General features: G+C 33.8%; 3 protein-coding genes across 8 annotated transcripts in view; 2 read left to right on the top strand and 1 right to left on the bottom strand.

Annotated features, from left to right (window-relative positions):
• Positions 1 to 3,420, top strand: part of LOC116340584 (cell wall protein DAN4-like) — a 77,686-nt gene extending 74,266 nt beyond the window's left edge. For all 6 annotated transcript variants that reach the window (XM_031767168.1, XM_031767160.1, XM_031767191.1 and 3 more), the window contains one exon: positions 21 to 3,420. In XM_031767168.1, coding sequence (XP_031623028.1) covers positions 80 to 2,602 — 2,523 coding nt within the window. In that variant the 5' untranslated portion in view covers positions 21 to 79 and the 3' untranslated portion in view covers positions 2,603 to 3,420. The remainder of the gene's footprint in view (positions 1 to 20) is intronic.
• A 2,350-nt stretch (positions 3,421 to 5,770) lies between these two features.
• LOC116345573 (putative leucine-rich repeat-containing protein DDB_G0290503) lies at positions 5,771 to 11,047 on the bottom strand. Its single transcript, XM_031775014.1, has 5 exons — positions 10,698 to 11,047; positions 9,371 to 9,645; positions 6,926 to 9,223; positions 6,695 to 6,835; positions 5,771 to 6,589 (listed from the first exon to the last, which is right to left on the bottom strand). The coding sequence occupies exons 1-5, from the start codon at positions 10,735 to 10,737 to the stop codon at positions 6,353 to 6,355; spliced, it is 2,991 nt and encodes a 996-aa protein (XP_031630874.1). The 5' UTR covers positions 10,738 to 11,047; the 3' UTR covers positions 5,771 to 6,352.
• Positions 11,048 to 15,252: 4,205 nt separating this feature from the next.
• Positions 15,253 to 17,319, top strand: LOC116347174 (FAD-dependent oxidoreductase domain-containing protein 1). The gene is made up of 3 exons (XM_031777694.1): positions 15,253 to 16,252; positions 16,327 to 16,663; positions 16,729 to 17,319. The coding sequence occupies exons 1-3, from the start codon at positions 15,487 to 15,489 to the stop codon at positions 17,231 to 17,233; spliced, it is 1,608 nt and encodes a 535-aa protein (XP_031633554.1). The 5' UTR covers positions 15,253 to 15,486; the 3' UTR covers positions 17,234 to 17,319.
• Positions 17,320 to 17,798: the final 479 nt, after the last annotated feature.

Raw genomic sequence — 17,798 nt, 5'->3', positions numbered from 1 at the left:
CTTTTTTTCTCTCTCAATAGAAATTCACCAACAAAAAGCATATTTTTAAATCGAACCGACCTGATAATTGATTACCAAAATGAAAGCATTTGCATTATTACTTTGTATGTATATGATGTCGTTAGTCTACGGACTTCCGATCATATCGAAACCGCTCGAAAATAATCCCGATCATTTAGTATGGGAGGCATTGCTCACAAGTGACACCCATCGTTCTGACGATAAATCGCGTAAAATACCGAAATCAATATTCATTACACCAAATTTGAATGAATCAAAAGGAAATTGTCCACCCGATCATAAACTCGGGCCCGATGGCCGATGTTATAAAACGCTACAAATTGATCCATTAGTTATGCTAAAAAAGCAAATCGAATCGCTATTGAAAAATAATAGCACCGCAACAACCGAATATGATGATGATTATGATTACAGTGAATATGGTGAATCAACTGAATCGATGAATTCAAATGGACAATATACGGTGCCATTGAGTTTAGGATTTAGCAGTGAAAATCGTATACCACAACAACATCGAACACAACACACAACGTTTTCCAATTTAAATCGCATTGTCAAAGATGATGCACATGTACCATCAGTAACGTCAACCCACACAGACAGTCGAGAGAAGCAGCCCTTTCGTGTATCGACCACTGGCGTTGATTTGGGATCCGATGAAGTTATTGTTGAACCGAAACCCGAACCAATTGCCAGTGTTGCCACCACATCGAGTGCTATTTCATCGAATACAGTCACCGATCCTATTGAAACCAGTTCCCAACCAACCTCAACTCAAATTTCCGATATTTTACAAAATTCAAACTCATCTGAATCAACTATGGCCACGACTATTCCAACGATCAATTCGGGAAGTGTAGACGACGACACGTCAAGTTCGACAAATGAAAACATCAGCTCCACAAGTACCGAAATTTCTGATGCATCATCTACAGTTGCATCGTCAGCCAAAATGAATGAAGAGATTATTTCGAGTACAGAAAAATTGGAAAATCAAACTTCAAGTGAAAATTTTGAAAAAGATCAAGATGTAACAGTCGCTTTACCATTGAAATCAACTCTTAAACATGTTGATGCCACCGAAAACATTTCAACAACATCTTCAACATTGAAAAACTTTGAACCAACCAGTACTACCGAATTCAATATTGAACGGCAATCATCAGTTGCCGATACAATCTCGTCGGAATCATCGACCGCGAGTACAATTGACCAATTTGAAACGCAAAATGAGTCGTCTGAATTGAAATTAACGGTGTTACCACAGGCTGATGAGGCAAAAGAAAAAGTGACAATTGAAATTGATGAAACAACGGAGAAGCAACCAAGTCTATTGCAGTCAACGGAAAAACTACCACCACCATTAACAGAAGGCACGGTAAATCAAACGGAAGAAATCGTTGAAAAAGTGGATGCTGTCGTACCATCCGTTGTATCAATGAATTTGAAATTGGCACCTGAACAGACAACGGAACGCCTCATCAATAGCACCGAAAGTCAAACAACTGAATCAAGCAGTAGCACCACTGCTAAAGTCGAAATAGTTGACGATAAAAATGATTCGTATGAAGTGATCGATGCCTATTTTATACCATCTGAATTACCCGAAGAAATCGATCCAATTGTTGGTAAAAATGCAACGGTTGAATCAAGATACCGCTTGGAAAATACATCGGTAAACAATGGTGATGAAATGGTCGAAGCAGTACTAGCACCAGTTATTAACACCGGAATCGATGGACGTTCAAATATTGAATTGGTTAAATCTACTGCGACTGCTGACGATGACAAGAATAATTTTACAGCACGTTTAATTGAAGAGTTATTATTTGAAGAGCCTTCAACAACCATAGAGCTTCCAAATAAAGATGTGCTGCCAAATAAGTCCGCACAAAATTTTAATAAACGAAATACGTCTGAAATCAATGAGACCGTTCAATTGCAAAATGATTCGATGATAACGTCATCCGAATCAATTGAAAATGATGAAGACAGCAAAAAAATGCGCAACGTAGAGGAGGCTTTAAGTGGTTCTTCAATTGGAGGCGGTTTTAATGTTGGCAGTGATTTAACAACAGAACAAACCATCGATTATGATTCAAGAGAGGTTAAAGTCCAAACGGAGACCATTAAACCCGCAATTATAGAAACAATTGATTATGAAGGTGAATTGCCATCAAAAGAAGCACTTCCATTCAAACGTTTACCGAATCTCTTTCAATTATCGCCACCGTCATCATCAGCACCGCCACCAATTCGACCATCGATCTATTCGACGTTTATCAGTCGCCTAAAAATTGCACCACCATTTGTTGAATTACATGATCATCATCCGGAAAAGGTTCAATATTCTCATACGCCATTCGATATTACATCAACATTTCAAAATACCAATCGTCCAAATGCACGATTTCTCGCATCATCAACGCATCCAACATATACGCTGCCCGGCGAATCAGACCACAGTTATGAAGATGTTGAACAACCAACACCTGTTCGTGCCAAATCACTTCCACTTGGCATCAATTGTTACATGAAAAATTCAGACAAACAGCAATACATAATTTGTGACGATGCATAAGCGACTATATACACATGTATCTTTTTACATTTTTATTTAATAACTTTTTTCTTTTCGTTTCTCACAAAATTTTCGGAATCGAAAGTCACAAGTCGCATTTTTTATGTGTTTCCGAAAACAGCATATCGCGAATAAAAATAAACGAAAAATTGAAGAAAGAACCGAAACAAATGATAAGCGAAAAACATTGTGCTGTGTGTTGTATAAATCATTAATCGAGATATAGAAAAGTGGGGGAGAGAGAGAGAGAAAAAAATGAAAAATGCCTGAGTTCCTGAGTTTGTTCACTGTAATTTTTTTTTTTTGTTGTTGTTGTCTATCTATGTTGTTGGGTGTAAAATACCAGCATACGGTGTCTGAAAAAAGCCCAAACGACCAACGAACAAACGAAATATCGCTTCTTTTTAAGAACAACACATAAAAAGTGTAGAATTTGCCAAAATTCTCTTTTGACAAATAACGAATAATGAACATTGCACCTTATAAACGAGATAGAAAATATACGTGCGATCGCATGACATGAGCAATAAACAAGAAAACAAAAAATATATTAGATATATTTATTAGTGAAAAATAGCAATGAGAATAGTGTTAATTTTAGAGTCTGAACAAAGCAATTCAATTTGTGAAATGCCAACGGTATTATTATTATTGACTTTTTATTTTATGTTTAATGTGAATGAAACAGATTTATATATATACGCACTCCAGCGACAAAAGAACGAAGAAAAAAAAATCGTATTGCGCAACCAGAGTGCAAAGCAACAGAGACTCCTAAGAAGGAGTCAATGTTTAACAAAAAAAAAAAAAAAAAAAAATAAACGCCAAAATAGATCATACAAAGTGTAATAAGGAAAAAATCGCATTCATTCAATTCAATTTCAAGCAATATTTATGTCTTCAATTTTACTGTAGTGCTTTGTATGTATATTATATTGTAATGTATAGAAATGCAATATCGAATATTATATTTCGATTTTGAATACGAATTTTTCTGGCTTCCATTTTTTTTCGTTTCTCTATTGTTGTTGTAATTCATCCAAAGGATTATGTCAGTGGATCAATGGACATGGGTCAATGAAGGCACGACACGATATATCGTGTGGTCACAAGCCAATTTTACAAATCAAGGTTGGTGCCAAATCGAATATGCCATTCGAAACAAATGAGATTTTAATTGTGCAAATTGTGTCGTCTTCGTCGATTTTTTTCATCTTTTTTTACGAATCACATAAATGGGAATCAAAGTGCACCGCAATTTTACACAATCGGACACACTTATTACGAATTCATATCGAAATGCCATTGAATGTAAAAAAATGTGTCTGTGTTTTTTCTTCTCTATTTTCTAGACGATTGATAAATAGTAGATTTTTATCCATTTTATTAACATTATATGAAATGTTGCATTAATAGAACTTTATATATTATGTGTATTGTCGCGGAAGAAAAAAAAAACTTTGGGAAAAAAAGCCACGAAAAAAAAGGTACAGAAAATTATTCTGAAAAGTACAGAAAATAAAGAAAATTTGTAATTCTAATACTTATTGCTTAATGAGACGATGGATTTTATTCGCTTAAAATTAATTATGGCGTTACGAATTTGCAATGGGTTTCTTAAACACAATCAATTCAATTGAAAATCAAATGAACAAACCTATAGTTAATATTTTTATTTATTAGGATAATGAAGAAAAAAAACCGACAAAGAAAAATTGAAAAAAAAAAAAAAAAAAAAAAAAATTAAAATATAAATATTTTTTTTTTTTACGAAAATTTAAAAAAAAAACCAAAAAAAAAAAATTAAAAAAAAAAAAAAAAAAAAACTACGTTAAATTACAATGATTGTATGCGTTCGCGCAAATTTGATCATTTACATAAATTGACCGGTCAGCTTCATTTGCAAGTATTAATTATAATATAGAATGCTGAAATAGAATTTTCGATTCAAACCAATATACAATTCATAAATCATTTTAAATTTATTCGAGAACAAACAAACAAATCAATGGACGTACACAAAAACTATTTGAGAGTGAAATTAATATGAACTAGACAACAAAAAAAAAACAAGAAACAATTGTTAACGCAAAATCATCGATTATGAGGCAAAATTTGGAGCCGTATTTGTGTGTAATTTCAGTCATTTTCAATGTTTCACACCTCGAATTTGAACAATCGGGTGATTATCTCGGCCTTTCGACCACCTTGTATCGCATTCACAATGATACCATTTTCTAAATATGCACAAATTCAGTTAACAAATCGAGAATAAAAACGAGAATAAACGTTCATTGTGAAAAATCTCTTCAACGGTTTCCAAATCTCTTCACACCGAAGAGTTTCAAGTGAGATCGCTCGGGTCATTTCCAACGGCATTAATCAACTGTTCATTTTCATACATTGACAGTATTTCGATATTATTTTTCTTGATTTTTTGTATAAAAACTATACAGATACGCCATCCGACCAAATTTGGTAATCGAAATCAATTTTGTCGTTGACAAGATTTTGTATTTTGTCCACATCACAAAACAGATTTATTTTTTACTGGCACAAATTTAACCTTGCATGGAATCGATTTTGAAGATTTCACGTATCTGATTCTTTGAAAATCTCCAGATACTTATATGAAACACAAGGTATATCGAAAATAATGGATTTTCATTTCATGTATGTGTAGTGTGTGTGTTCGCACACGCTCGTACGTTCATTGTTTGGCGAACCGTAATTTAATCGCTCAATTCTTTTTTTTTAGTTCAATTGTGATTTGTTTAATTTTTTTTGCATTTAATAAAATGAGCCAAAATTAAATTATTTTATTTATAAAAATCTGACATCAGAAAGAGACAGAGTGCAACTTCAGCGATGTACAACTTTATCGCTGCATACAAAAACACAACAATAATAATGGTTAGGCAAAAACTGTATGCATATTCATCGAATAACAATTGGAAAATACTTTTTTTTTCAAACACACACACCATTGACTAACCTATGTACTAAAAACATCAGAGAGTAAAAAACACCCAAAAAAACACACTTTAACCTATTGATGTTGCTATAAAAAAACCGCTGCGTATAAATATATTCGTCGATGTTGCTAAAAAAACAAACTCCATATGTATATTTTTGTGTAATTTTAAAATTAATTTTTATTGTTTATAATTAATCAGAATAATGAAAAATAAAATGGAAAAATTTAGTAACGAACATTTTTGTTGTTGTTGTTCTCTTTCATTGTTTTCCCACACTTTTTGACAAATAGTTGTTTACATTTCGACAATAGGTCTGACTCTTTATCCTGACATTGTGATCAAATGGTTTGTATTCGATTATTATAATACCAAATATTATCTAAATTATTCTATAATTTTTCTTTTCCCTCTCTAATAATTATTTATTTTCTTGATGCTTTTGGACTTTAATTGAGAACAATATTGTGGTATGTTCGGCGTATAAATGTAACAATACAACGAAATGATTTTTCAAAAAAAAAAATTAATTTGTCCCATAAATATTTTATCTTTTTTTTTGTAAAAAATGCGTCAAATAAATTATTCTGTTCTTTTTTTAAATAAATGCGAGAAAAATTCTAAAAAAACATTACGGATTTGGATTTAACACAAAACAGCAAAACATTTAGCCTCTAAAATAGTTTATCTGAAATAAATTAAATGGGGAAAGTACGCTGTAGAGCGCGTTTGGCATAGTGGTTGCCATAGTTTCGTTGATGGTTTTGGACACGACTCAATTGTTCCGTACTCGCAATGGACTCAACACTAATGTTGCTGGTGAATTCTCTTTGCCAGCCAGTGCCGCTGGTGTTTTTGGCGTCTTTGGAGTACGTGGCGTATTCATATTGATATTGCTAAACGAACGATTCATTTTCAATGGTGTACGATCAGCACCAGTATGAATTTTCTCCTTCAGCTCCACAATGGTCGATTCATTCTCCTTGTTTGCATCTTGCAAACTTATGATTTTCTAGAAATTCAAAATAATTGCGATTTTCGATTAATTGACGTAAAAGAATATTACAAAAGAAAGAAGACTATTTTGAAATTTATAAAATGTTGCATTCAAACTTACATTCTTCAATTGTTTGTTCTTTTCTTTGAGTTCATCGATTTGTTGGCGATTTTGTTGTTGGCTGGCCAAACCTTGGTATTTTTCAACGGTTTCATTTGCAAATTGTTCAATATACTGAACTTTGTGCTCCAATTCATTAACCTATAGCCAAAGAAAGAAAAAAATACCGATAAATCTTCAATTCAATTGAAATTGCAAGAAAAAAAAAAGTTGTGAGATAAATGGCCATACCTTGTGTCTGAGTGAAATATTTTCGGTGGCATGTACGTTTTCCATTTCGACCATTTCTTGTAAAAATTCAATTTGTCGATTCTTTTCGACGAGTTTTTCTTTAAGTTGTAAATTTTCGGCGGCAATTTTGTCTTCATCGCTGTAAATTTCGGTGTTCATTTCATTTTTGATGCTTTCATTTTGTGCCTCCTTTTCCAATTGTACGATAATATTTTCGATCAATTGATTTGAAACCATTGCATCATCAGCGGTCATTGCGGGAAATTTGTCACAATCATTTTCAAGCTCATTAACCAATTCTGGCGATGGATTTGGTACACGTTGTTCCAGTTCATATTTTTCAAATTGTTCGCATTTAAATTTGTATGTCATAATTTCGAGTTTAATATTTTTATTTTCCTCTTGCAATTCGAGCAATTGTTTTTCTTTCATGTCCAATTCATATCGTGCCAATTGAATGCCATTTCCAAGGTCTTCCATCAATGTTGTCACCTCTTTAACATACTTTTCACGAATGTCATACTTATTTTTGATGTCATTATACAATTCAGCATATTTGCTGATATTCTCTTCGACTTTGTCATTCAATAGTTTGCCAATTTTATTGACCGTTTCGAGTGTTTCCTGTTCAGAGCTCATGATTTTCTCATAAACCGATTCCTTTTCATGCATTTCACGTTCCAAATTAACCGATGAATTGCGCAATGCGGTCAATGCATGACGATATTCATCGACTTCCATCGATAGCGTTTGCACCTCTTCCACCAATTTCAAATTGGTGGCTTCAACATCAAGCTTTGATGCAATCACCGTATCAAGTTCGGCCTTTAAAATTTCCACATCTTGATCGGATTTTTTAAGACGTTCCACAAGAATTTTCATTGTTGTTTGATGATTTTTCAATGCCATTTGATAGTTCAATCGATCGGACAATAGACGGGTGCATTCACGTTGTGTCTCTTCAATTTCACTGTCCAATTCTTGTCGACTTTTTACATATTCAGCAATATCGCTACGGATTTGCTTATGTAGTTCATCAATTTTTTCATCTTTTTCACGAATCAAATCATTGGCCGAATCCAACAGTGCTTTGAGATCACGTTTTTCATATTCATATTGCATAACTTCGTGTTCGGCAATTTTTTGGCATTTTTCAATTTCCATGCGCCAAATTTGTTTCTCCTGTTGTATCGATTGATCAATTGTTGCGTCCATACCATTTAATTTTTGTTCAGCTTGAATTTCGGCAATACGAATTTTCTCTTCGGCCAATTCACGTTCACGTGCACGTTCTTTTTCGTTGGCCTCTTTAAAATTGCATAATGCTTCTTTATGTTCTTTAATCATTTTAGATTGTTCCAATACCGAAATCGATTCCAATTCTTTGATTTTCATTTCATGCACCTCTTTCAATGTGGCAATTTGTTGTTCATGCTTTTTAACGATCGCATTCATTTCACAATTCATGGTGTCCTTGATTTCATCACGTTCAGCATCCATTTCAACGGTTTTTCCACCCAATTCCTCTTGCAAATCATTCAATAGCTCCTCTTTGCGACACAATTCGGTGATAATTTTCGATCGTTCACGCTTAACCGTTTCCAATTCATCGATCAATTTTTGACTTTCCATTGCATAGCCAAGCATATCGTCATCGGATTGTTTCTTAATACGTTCAATGCCCTCAAGTAATTGAACATTTTCATCCAATAGCTTACGGAATTCGGTGTCTTTTTCTTGCCACTTTTCTTTTTCCTCTTGCAATTGTAATTTATGACTTTCGATTTCATCGCGACACCGTTCCATATCGGATTTTAGTGACTTTATTTCATCGGCAAGCGAACGATTTTGTGCCGATAATTTGTCACATTTTACATCGAGATTGGTGTTTTTCTGCACCAATTTACTCATCTCTTCATCTTGTTCGCGTATGATCGTCTTGATCTCACCCTCAAGCACATTTATTTTGGCCAAATGTTCGGCATCCAGTGCTCTCAATTGATTTAGTGCCTCTTCATTTTTCTTGAGCTCATCTTGTAAATCTTCGATTTCACGTTGTTTCTCAACAATCGATTCGGTTTTATCCAAATTTGATTGTTTCAATTGGGTCAATTCTTCGCGTAAGTTTGTAATCAATACAGTTTGTTCAGCAATTTGCTCTGATTTTGCTTTGATATCCTCATTGGCCACATCGATGGCCTCCTTTTCCTTCTCCTTCAACGCGGTTATCGATCCTTTCTTTGATGGCGTCAAATCGGAATGTTGACGATTGAAACGCAAACGACGTGGAAGTGATGGCTGAAAGTATTACAAAGATTTTATTGCGTTTGTTTCAATTTATAGGAAAAAAATATAACAGCTCAACCGTTTTAAAAAAATGCATGAAAAAATCCGAGTATAAGGTTATTTTTGTTCTGAGACAACGAAAAAAAAAATCTGACTTACAGTTCGGAATAGACGATAAGCACTGCTTTTGCTTTCTTTCTTTGTGTCCGTATTGGATGCTTTCACTTCAGCCGCTACCGTTGATGCTGAGCTAGTCGATGCAGTCGATGGTACATTCGAATTGGCAATATTTTCCTTATTCTCTTTACTTTCTTTGCTTTCCTTTTCCTTTTCATGTTTCTCTTTTTTCTTATCGTCACGGAATTGTTCGCGCAAAAAGCGACGGATGCTATCTTTACGCTCCATTTTTTGGTCACTGTATGGTGAATCGCTTACTGCAATTAGAATAACATAAGTGAATAAAAGGTCGATAAAAATGAAATCGAATTTTTTAACACACACACACACGCACTTCTCCCATCTCATTCTCTTTGTTCGTGTGGTATGTTAATGATCGAAAATCGGTGAAAATATGGATACGCAATGAGCAGTGCCAGGAGTCAATTTATCATTTTATTGTACTTGCTGCGTAGCCACAAAAACACATACATAAACACAAACACACACAAGAGAGATAAAGTGAGAAACATTCAGCAACCACTCAGTGACAGACAGAGATAGTGAAAGTTTTGGGCAGTTTATTCAATTTCCGTTCGGTTGGCATCGATTTCCGTTAAAATCTCGTTTTTATTGTGGCGCACACCATAAACAATGGCACATAAAGGCGGATATATGGCAAAACATAAATCAAGAAACCGAAAACGAATATTCAACGGAACATGATTTTTGAGGCGGAAATCAAACGAACAACTTTTACGAATCAAATGTTAGGGATATGATCTATGGTAATTGTTTTAAGGGAACATTGTCCATATTCGATCGTTGGTATTGTTCGAACTGAAGTTGAGTTAAGTGAACTCGACTCAAGAAAAATTCAACCGAATGAAGATTTAATTCGTTTGCATTATAAAATGCAGTCGAATAGAACGTTTAAAATGTGTAGTTAAATTAGCCACCACAGCCAACATCATCAATATGACCCTCTATTGCCGCATCAAAATTGAACAGTCACAGCAGTTGGTACGCATCGCGGAAGGAAACAATGAGAAAGTAGACAAACCGTGACGACATCTAATTATATTCTTCACGACATCGAACACAAGTCGAACACGAGAAAAAAAAAACCTAAAGACATGGCACAACATGTCCATATGACGACAGCGATCGTACACTTTCATTAACGTTTTTTTTTTACTTTCCATACATGCACACATACTCGACACCAAATTGGCTCTTATGGCATAAAGAACTAATTTACGTTTTTTTTTAAGATATTGTCTTTACACTCAAAACTTTTTCTTCCATTTGAATTCTGTTTTGCACATACCTTCATTAAATCGCTTTAGTTTTGCCTTTGAAAATGACATCCTGAATTAACGTTCGATAGTAATAACCAATTTGTTTTTTTTTTTAATATTTTTAAAAATCCTTTTCAAAATTGGCGGTTCAACACTTTTTTTTTAAAAAATTTCACACAAACTCAATATAGCGTACACTTCTTTTTTATTGATAAATTGTTGGAATATAATAATAACGATATATTGATATTTTCAAAAAAAGAAATAAACTGAGACGCAATTCAACAGTTGCAAAAACAAGTACGAAACAAAACAAAACGAATTCAATATAATAAACAATTAATAATTATAGATGGAAACACTTCACTTTATGTTAGATTTAAGGTATAAAGTGATTTTTTTTTCTCCCGAAAAAAAATAATATATATATAATTAAAATTTTCACTTTAAATAAAATTTATTTCGAAATTTTCGACGTGAAAAACGCGATCCCCGGGGTGAGCTGAAAAAAAAAGAAAATTGTCTCTTTGCGACGCTCGTCTAATTCATGTTGTAACCGTTTTTTGATTTTTGTTCAATTTGAAAATATATGCGCTTAAAATCAAATACGCACGTAATGCGAATGCGTGCTCATTTAGAACTTTACTGACGCGCACTGTATTTTTCATGCAACCAACAACCCCGAAAAACGTTCAACCATCATCATCGTAAACATACTCACACACGCACACAGATTGTAATAGATGATTGTATTGGTTAAGCAGCTGTGAAAGACAGGGCATGCGAATAGTATGTACGCAATGCTCACACACCAAACTGTTGCTGTTCCATCATTAACAAAACAATTTCTGAAATATATCGAATGATGGGCTGTTGAATAGGGCGAATGACTGGTAAACAGAGAGTATGATTAAGTATAAAGAAAATGTGAGACAGAAAACAAGAATAAGAAACGAAAGAAGAAACAAAAAACACTCAGAGAGAGAGAGAAAGAGAGAGAGAGAATTAAAGAACCCTTCGTCCATCGACTTATGTGAAAGATCTTTTGTGCAATGGCATTAACAAAACGAGACAATGACAGCGTGAATGCGAATACCGGTTGAGCTTCTGTTTACGAATGTGAAATAAGGACAAGGAGAAGAGAATGCCATATAACGAATCGTCATCATCTCGACCACGATCTGAAGATTATTTGGCCAAAGGAATAAGCAACAAACCGTTACAACGTATTGCGAATGTTTGTTGTCACACATATGAGATGAAAATGAAAAGAATATCAGCCAATGCAATGTTGTGTTTGAATGCGAAAATCGAATCTATGATTGCTACTATTCACCATCGATGATGATTTATATGCCATGTCCAAATGATACTGGTACTGTGTTCAATCGGCGGCATCATAATAAACTGATATTCGTTTTCCCGCTATTTTCCATGCCGCCCGGCTGTTTTTCGATTTTTGTTGATATTTTCAAATTGTATACCAATCATTGTGGCTGTTTGAACCTTTTGCATCAAACAAAAAAAAATCGAACATTTTTGAAAGACACATATTGAATCAGTCGAACACATCGAGTATACCGAGAGAGAGAAAAAAAACACACACTACAATTGAACGGTAAAGGAGACATACGGATTTTTTTTTATTTCAATAATTATATATTAAACCACCATATTAGACGTAGAATTCTTCCCCTTCAAATTGCTTACTTTGATAGCGTCGACATTTTTTGTTGGTATTTCTGCCGGTTTAATTCTTCGTCTTCTTCTTTTTATTATTATTATTATTACGACTTTTTCTGTCGTCATTTTTTCTCTCTTCATTCTACATTTTCAATTGTAGGATAAAGGCATTTTTATGCAGCTGTTCCATTGTTACACCGTTTTAGCTAGATGTGTGTGTGTGTGTGTGTGTGTGTGTTCGTGTGTATGCCGTGCGCTCTGCAGTTTTATTGCGCTTGACTTTGTTTCATGTAATATTTAATTGAAGTGAAATGAAACTGAGCGCAACAAAAGTATCAAAGGGTCTATATCGCACCGAATGCATGCATGTGTGTGTGTGAGAGCATGTATGAATGGCTGGCGCTGAGCCGAGAATCACATTCATTCTTATTCTCCCTCAATTTTTTTTTCGTCGTCTTTGGTACGTTTATGTTGTGTAATTTTTGCTATTCGATTTACTCACGGTGATTCACATACCGTGAGTCTCTCAATCTCGGTTTGTTTTAAATTATGCGACTGAATAAAACATGCACACACACACACACAACACAAAGATATGTTTGGTAAAGGGCAAGGGCATCGACTTTTTATTCAACAGCATTGGTATTTTGTTCCCAGCACCGATTTTTGTATCGTCATCCTCGTAATATTAGCTAACAAAAAAAAAATTAGATCGCCGTGAAGAAGAAGAGGAAGAAAACGAAAATTGACAACGGTCACAGCCAATAGCCGCTTTAGTCAGTTTTGAAATTTGAACATTACTTTTATTTCATTGTGTTGACCATTATCGTATAAATCACTTCCTCAGCTGCATTTTGTCTATTGATTCGAGCATTTTCTACGCAATTTCCAACACTCAGGTGATAAAAAGATTGAATGTACAATCGTTAAATTTGGTTTCTTATGCTTTTTTTACTTAGTCACAAGTTTCCCCCTCGACGATGCAATATCGGCATCATTGCCAGTTTTCTTAAAATTATTTTACACCAAATCAATACCTCATCTTACCTCTCTCTCTCTCTCTCTCTCTCTCTCTCTCTCTCTTACATAATTTAAATTCATTTCTTATATAAAATGAGCAGAGAAAATCTATTTTGCACCGCTGAAAGATATTATATTCTTGCAACATTTCCCGCCTGTCCACAGAAACTATCATTAATGAATTTGGCCATACAGCAGTGACGGTCTTTTGCCAAAAAAAAACAAGTATGAAAAGAACAAAACGAGTATCTTCAATTGAATTCCTGTTTGCTGTTTCATTCCGGTTGCAGTTTCTATGAATTACTGTTTACGAAAAACTATTTTAAGAGACTTGGTTGTCTTCTTCTGCTGCAGCTAGTTATTATTACTGCTACAATGGGTGATTCAAACCCTTTTTTACTTACTTTTATCTATATTTAGCACATTATTTTTGTATTATGCATCTCGTTCTGCCATTCGGACTTACAAGAGCTGAACATTGTTAGTGTGGACACAAAGTTTTTCGTGGACCATGTGTGCTGGCACATAATTACGTTGAACCATTTTCGGTATTAACGATGGAAAAGATCATGCAAAGTGAATTGAAACTTTGTTAAATGCTTTTTCTCCTCTTTGTTTCCTTTTTTTTAGAAGAATGCAAAAGTAGGAACGAGAAAGAGTTAAGGTAAATAGAAAAAAAAGAGATTGCAAAACGATGAAGCAATCAACCAAATCGGTTTTTAGTCTTTGTTGTGTAAAATGTGATTCTTTTGTTGAGTGTATGGATTTTAAATAAAGATTGATGGAATCTAAATTTACAAAAAAAAGGAACAAAACACATTTTGTATTACCACACATAAGCACAACTCTTTTATTGCCGCATAGACAGTAGAAAATGAAGATTTTTTTTTCTCATATTTTCTCTCACAAAATATTTCGCCAGACATAATCGAGTGATGAAATGAATCGCTAGTTATGTGAATTCATTATCCAGTTTTTTTTTCTTTCTTCTTCTATTGCGGGAATGGAAACTCGTTTTTACTCCTTTTGTTGACATTTCTATTCTTGAGTCAAAACAACATTTGAAAGAGAAAAAAAAACGATATTTTTCATGTGAATCGGACATCGAAATTTTAGCACATAAAGGAAGTAATTTTAGTCGGCCCCTTCTTTTTATCTTGAAAATAATGTCTATGCCATCGATATGCAAATCATTGCTCATTTTAAGATGGCAAAAAATGTTCATTTCACATAAACGAACTGTGTCTGAAGGTATGCAGATAGAAGCATGCATTGGAATTATATTATGAATATTTCAACTGATTTTCCTACTGATTTCACTACTACAGAGTCTACATTGTCATACAATATGCATTGGAGCGAATGAAGAAAAATGCCGAAGCCGTTAGTGAAGAGTACAGCAAACAACAAAAAAACGATAGAAAAATCGGTTAGAACGAATTCAAAATCAAAGACGATAGAAAGTAAACTGTTTGAAAGAAAGAAGTTTTTCGCCGAAGCTTTTATACAGCGACATCTTTGAGTCATGTGACAAAGTATCGAAGTCACAAACTCTTTCAAATCCACCTAACTTTATATTCAACAAATCTCTTAATGGACATGTTTTCGATTTCTTTCATCATTTTTTTTTTGTTATTATTTCGGAAGCATCGGATCGATCTTTTTTTTATGGAATTTACCCTTTTTTGCTTATTTACTATCAAAATGAAACTCATTGAAAAAATGACTTTGGTGCCTTTTCCATTCCTTAAGTACTTCACTTTATTTACATACTTTGAATCTGTCAACTTCAAACACAATATGTGTATGCGTGTGTGTTGTTTTTCATGTGCGAATGTGACATTTGCGGTATCAATAACCAAACATCTTTATCTAAAAGAAAAAGAAACAATTGTGAACTTGTACAATGATAAGATAACTCCTTTTTATTACAATAAATAAATGACAAGAGTCAACAGCGATAATTGTGACAATTGATTTCATTTAATTATCAGATCAAATCATTGCACAGTTAATTTGCTATAAGAATCAGAAAAACTACATTATCAATTGCAAAACAAGATCGACCGTTGTGTAGTGTAAATGTAAAATTAAATAAAAAAAATTCATTTAAAAATGTTTCTATCCCGTGCTCCATTTGCTCGTTTATCACGGCAATTCCATCAAACTATACGATGTTTATGCCATAAAAAGGATAAATCTGTGAATCAAAACAATTTATCGTCAGAGGAAACACCAAAGAAGCTCGAAGATTGGAAAGTTATTGATTCAAGTTCATTGAAAGGGCCGCCACCTGAAGATCCAATTAAACGAACGCATCGCATATTGAAAGCGGATATTATGCGACTAAAAAAGTATATACCAGGAATGAATGATAAATCGGTACGTGAAAATGCAAAAATGTGGAAGCATACATTGCTTGGTGAAGAGGACGGTTTTCCCGAAGAACAATTTTTCCCATCGCATTGCGACATTGTTGTTATCGGCGGCGGTGCAATCGGATCATCGATTGCCTATCATTTAAAGGATAAAGCACGTGATGGACTTCGTGTTGTCGTCCTCGAACAAGATAACTCATATGAAAAAGCATCAACCACACTGTCCGTCGGTGGTTTGCGTCAACAATTTTCACTGGAAGAAAATATTTTGATGTCATTACATGCGGCCGACTTTTTACGAAATGCAAAACATTATTTGGGCGATCATGTGAATGTAAATTTTGTACCACACGGTTATTTATTTTTGGCCACCGAAGAGGGTGCCGAACAATTGGAAAAGAATTCAACATTACAAAATCGTTTAGGTGCCAAAAATGTATTGCTCTCACGAAAAAAATTAAAAGATCGATTTCCTTGGCTAAATGTTGATGATATTGCTTTGGGTAAATTTCTTCAATGTTCTTTTTTGAAAAAAATTGCAAAATTTACAAAATGGTATTATTTGCTTTGATTACAGGTTGTTTTGGTTTGGAAAAAGAAGGTTGGTTCGATCCATGGAGTTTACTAATGGGCTTCAAACACAAAGCACAAAGTATGGGCGCTGAATACATAAACGGCGAAGCAGTCAGTTTTGAATTTCAAAACAATGAAAACATTTGCGTTCAAGGCGTACCAGATGGCGAATATGAATCCACAAATCATGTCATTGTTAAATTGAATACCGGTGAAGTAAAACGTATTACATTTGCCACATGTATAGTTGCAGCTGGTGCTTGGTCAGGACATTTGGCGAAACTTTTGCGAATTGGTACGGGCAACGGTATGCTATCGGTTCCATTGCCCGTCGAACCAAGGTACACAATCATTCATTATTAATTTGATCGATTTGAAACCATTTTTGATTTCATTTCATTTACAGAAAACGTTATGTGTACACAATAAAATCACAAGGTGAAAATAAGCCAGTGTTTAATTCGCCGCTGACAATCGATCCAAAGACGAGTACATATTTTCGATGTGATGGATTGGGTGGAAATTATTTAGTCGGACGTAGTCCATCCCTTGAAGATGAACCATCCTGTGAGAATATGGATGTTGATTATAATTATTTTGATGAAATGATTTGGCCGCATTTGGCCCATCGTATACCAGCATTTGAAAATGCAAAAGTTCAATCGGCATGGTCTGGTTTTTATGAATTTAATACATTTGACGAAAATGGAATTGTCGGATTGCATCCATATTATCATAATATTTTCTTTGCCACCGGATTCAGTGGGCATGGTATTCAACAGGCACCAGCTGTTGGTCGTGCCATTTCCGAATTAATTGTACACGGTGAATTCACAACCATCGATTTAAGTCGACTCAATTTCGATAGACTAATGGTGCAAGAGCCAATGTTAGAACAGAATATAGTTTAATTTAAAAGAAAATAAAACGAAAATTGTAAATTCATGCAAATCGAATACGTTTATTGTTAATAAATTTTTAAAATTATTTCAATTCATCTTTTTGCTACGATTTTTATTTAAAATGGCTAGTTGGACAGTATTTTCTTTGTATTTGATAAGTAAATTGTGAACATTCTTTTCGATTTTCAAAAAAATTTAAAAAATTTGATCAAAGTGTTGATTAAAATATCTCTTTGTGTACATATTTAATACACAAATACAATTATTTCAAAAATAACAATTTTTGATAATTTATGCTTTAAAATGTTTCGGATGCAATTAACCATTGAAGTAGCATTGCAATATTATTTGTACTCATATCATGTTACTTAAATGGCTAAAAATAATTGATCTGTTTTACTAAAGGAAATTATTGGACTAATATGGAACGATTGATCTTTTTGGTCTGATATCAAAATGTTCACATTCGAAATGCAGACTCGGACCAATTTAAAGATACGCTAAATTATAAAATATTAGGAATGGAAAAAACAAAGATCTTTAAAAGCTCAAAGAAATTGCTAAGTTGAGAAAT

The sequence above is a fragment of the Contarinia nasturtii genome, unplaced genomic scaffold (assembly GCF_009176525.2).
Source record: "Contarinia nasturtii isolate CC-2019 unplaced genomic scaffold, AAFC_CNas_1.1 Cnas_scaffold_129, whole genome shotgun sequence".
NCBI lineage: Eukaryota > Metazoa > Arthropoda > Insecta > Diptera > Cecidomyiidae > Contarinia > Contarinia nasturtii.
This window is presented reverse-complemented; position numbering and strand designations above follow the sequence as displayed.

Excerpts from the sequence above, each read along its gene's own strand:
- LOC116347174 (XM_031777694.1), top strand. The coding sequence starts at position 15,487 with ATGTTTCTATCCCGTGCTCCATTTGCTCGTTTATCACGGCAATTCCAT. Across the intron at positions 16,253-16,326 it reads TGTTGATGATATTGCTTTGG|GTTGTTTTGGTTTGGAAAAA; the intron begins GTAAATTTCTTC and ends CTTTGATTACAG. Across the intron at positions 16,664-16,728 it reads CCATTGCCCGTCGAACCAAG|AAAACGTTATGTGTACACAA; the intron begins GTACACAATCAT and ends TTTCATTTACAG.
- LOC116345573 (XM_031775014.1), bottom strand. The coding sequence starts at position 10,737 with ATGTCATTTTCAAAGGCAAAACTAAAGCGATTTAATGAAG. Across the intron at positions 9,646-10,697 it reads ACTAAAGCGATTTAATGAAG|TAAGCGATTCACCATACAGT; the intron begins GTATGTGCAAAA and ends TTCTAATTGCAG. Across the intron at positions 9,224-9,370 it reads CTTATCGTCTATTCCGAACT|CCATCACTTCCACGTCGTTT; the intron begins GTAAGTCAGATT and ends TAATACTTTCAG.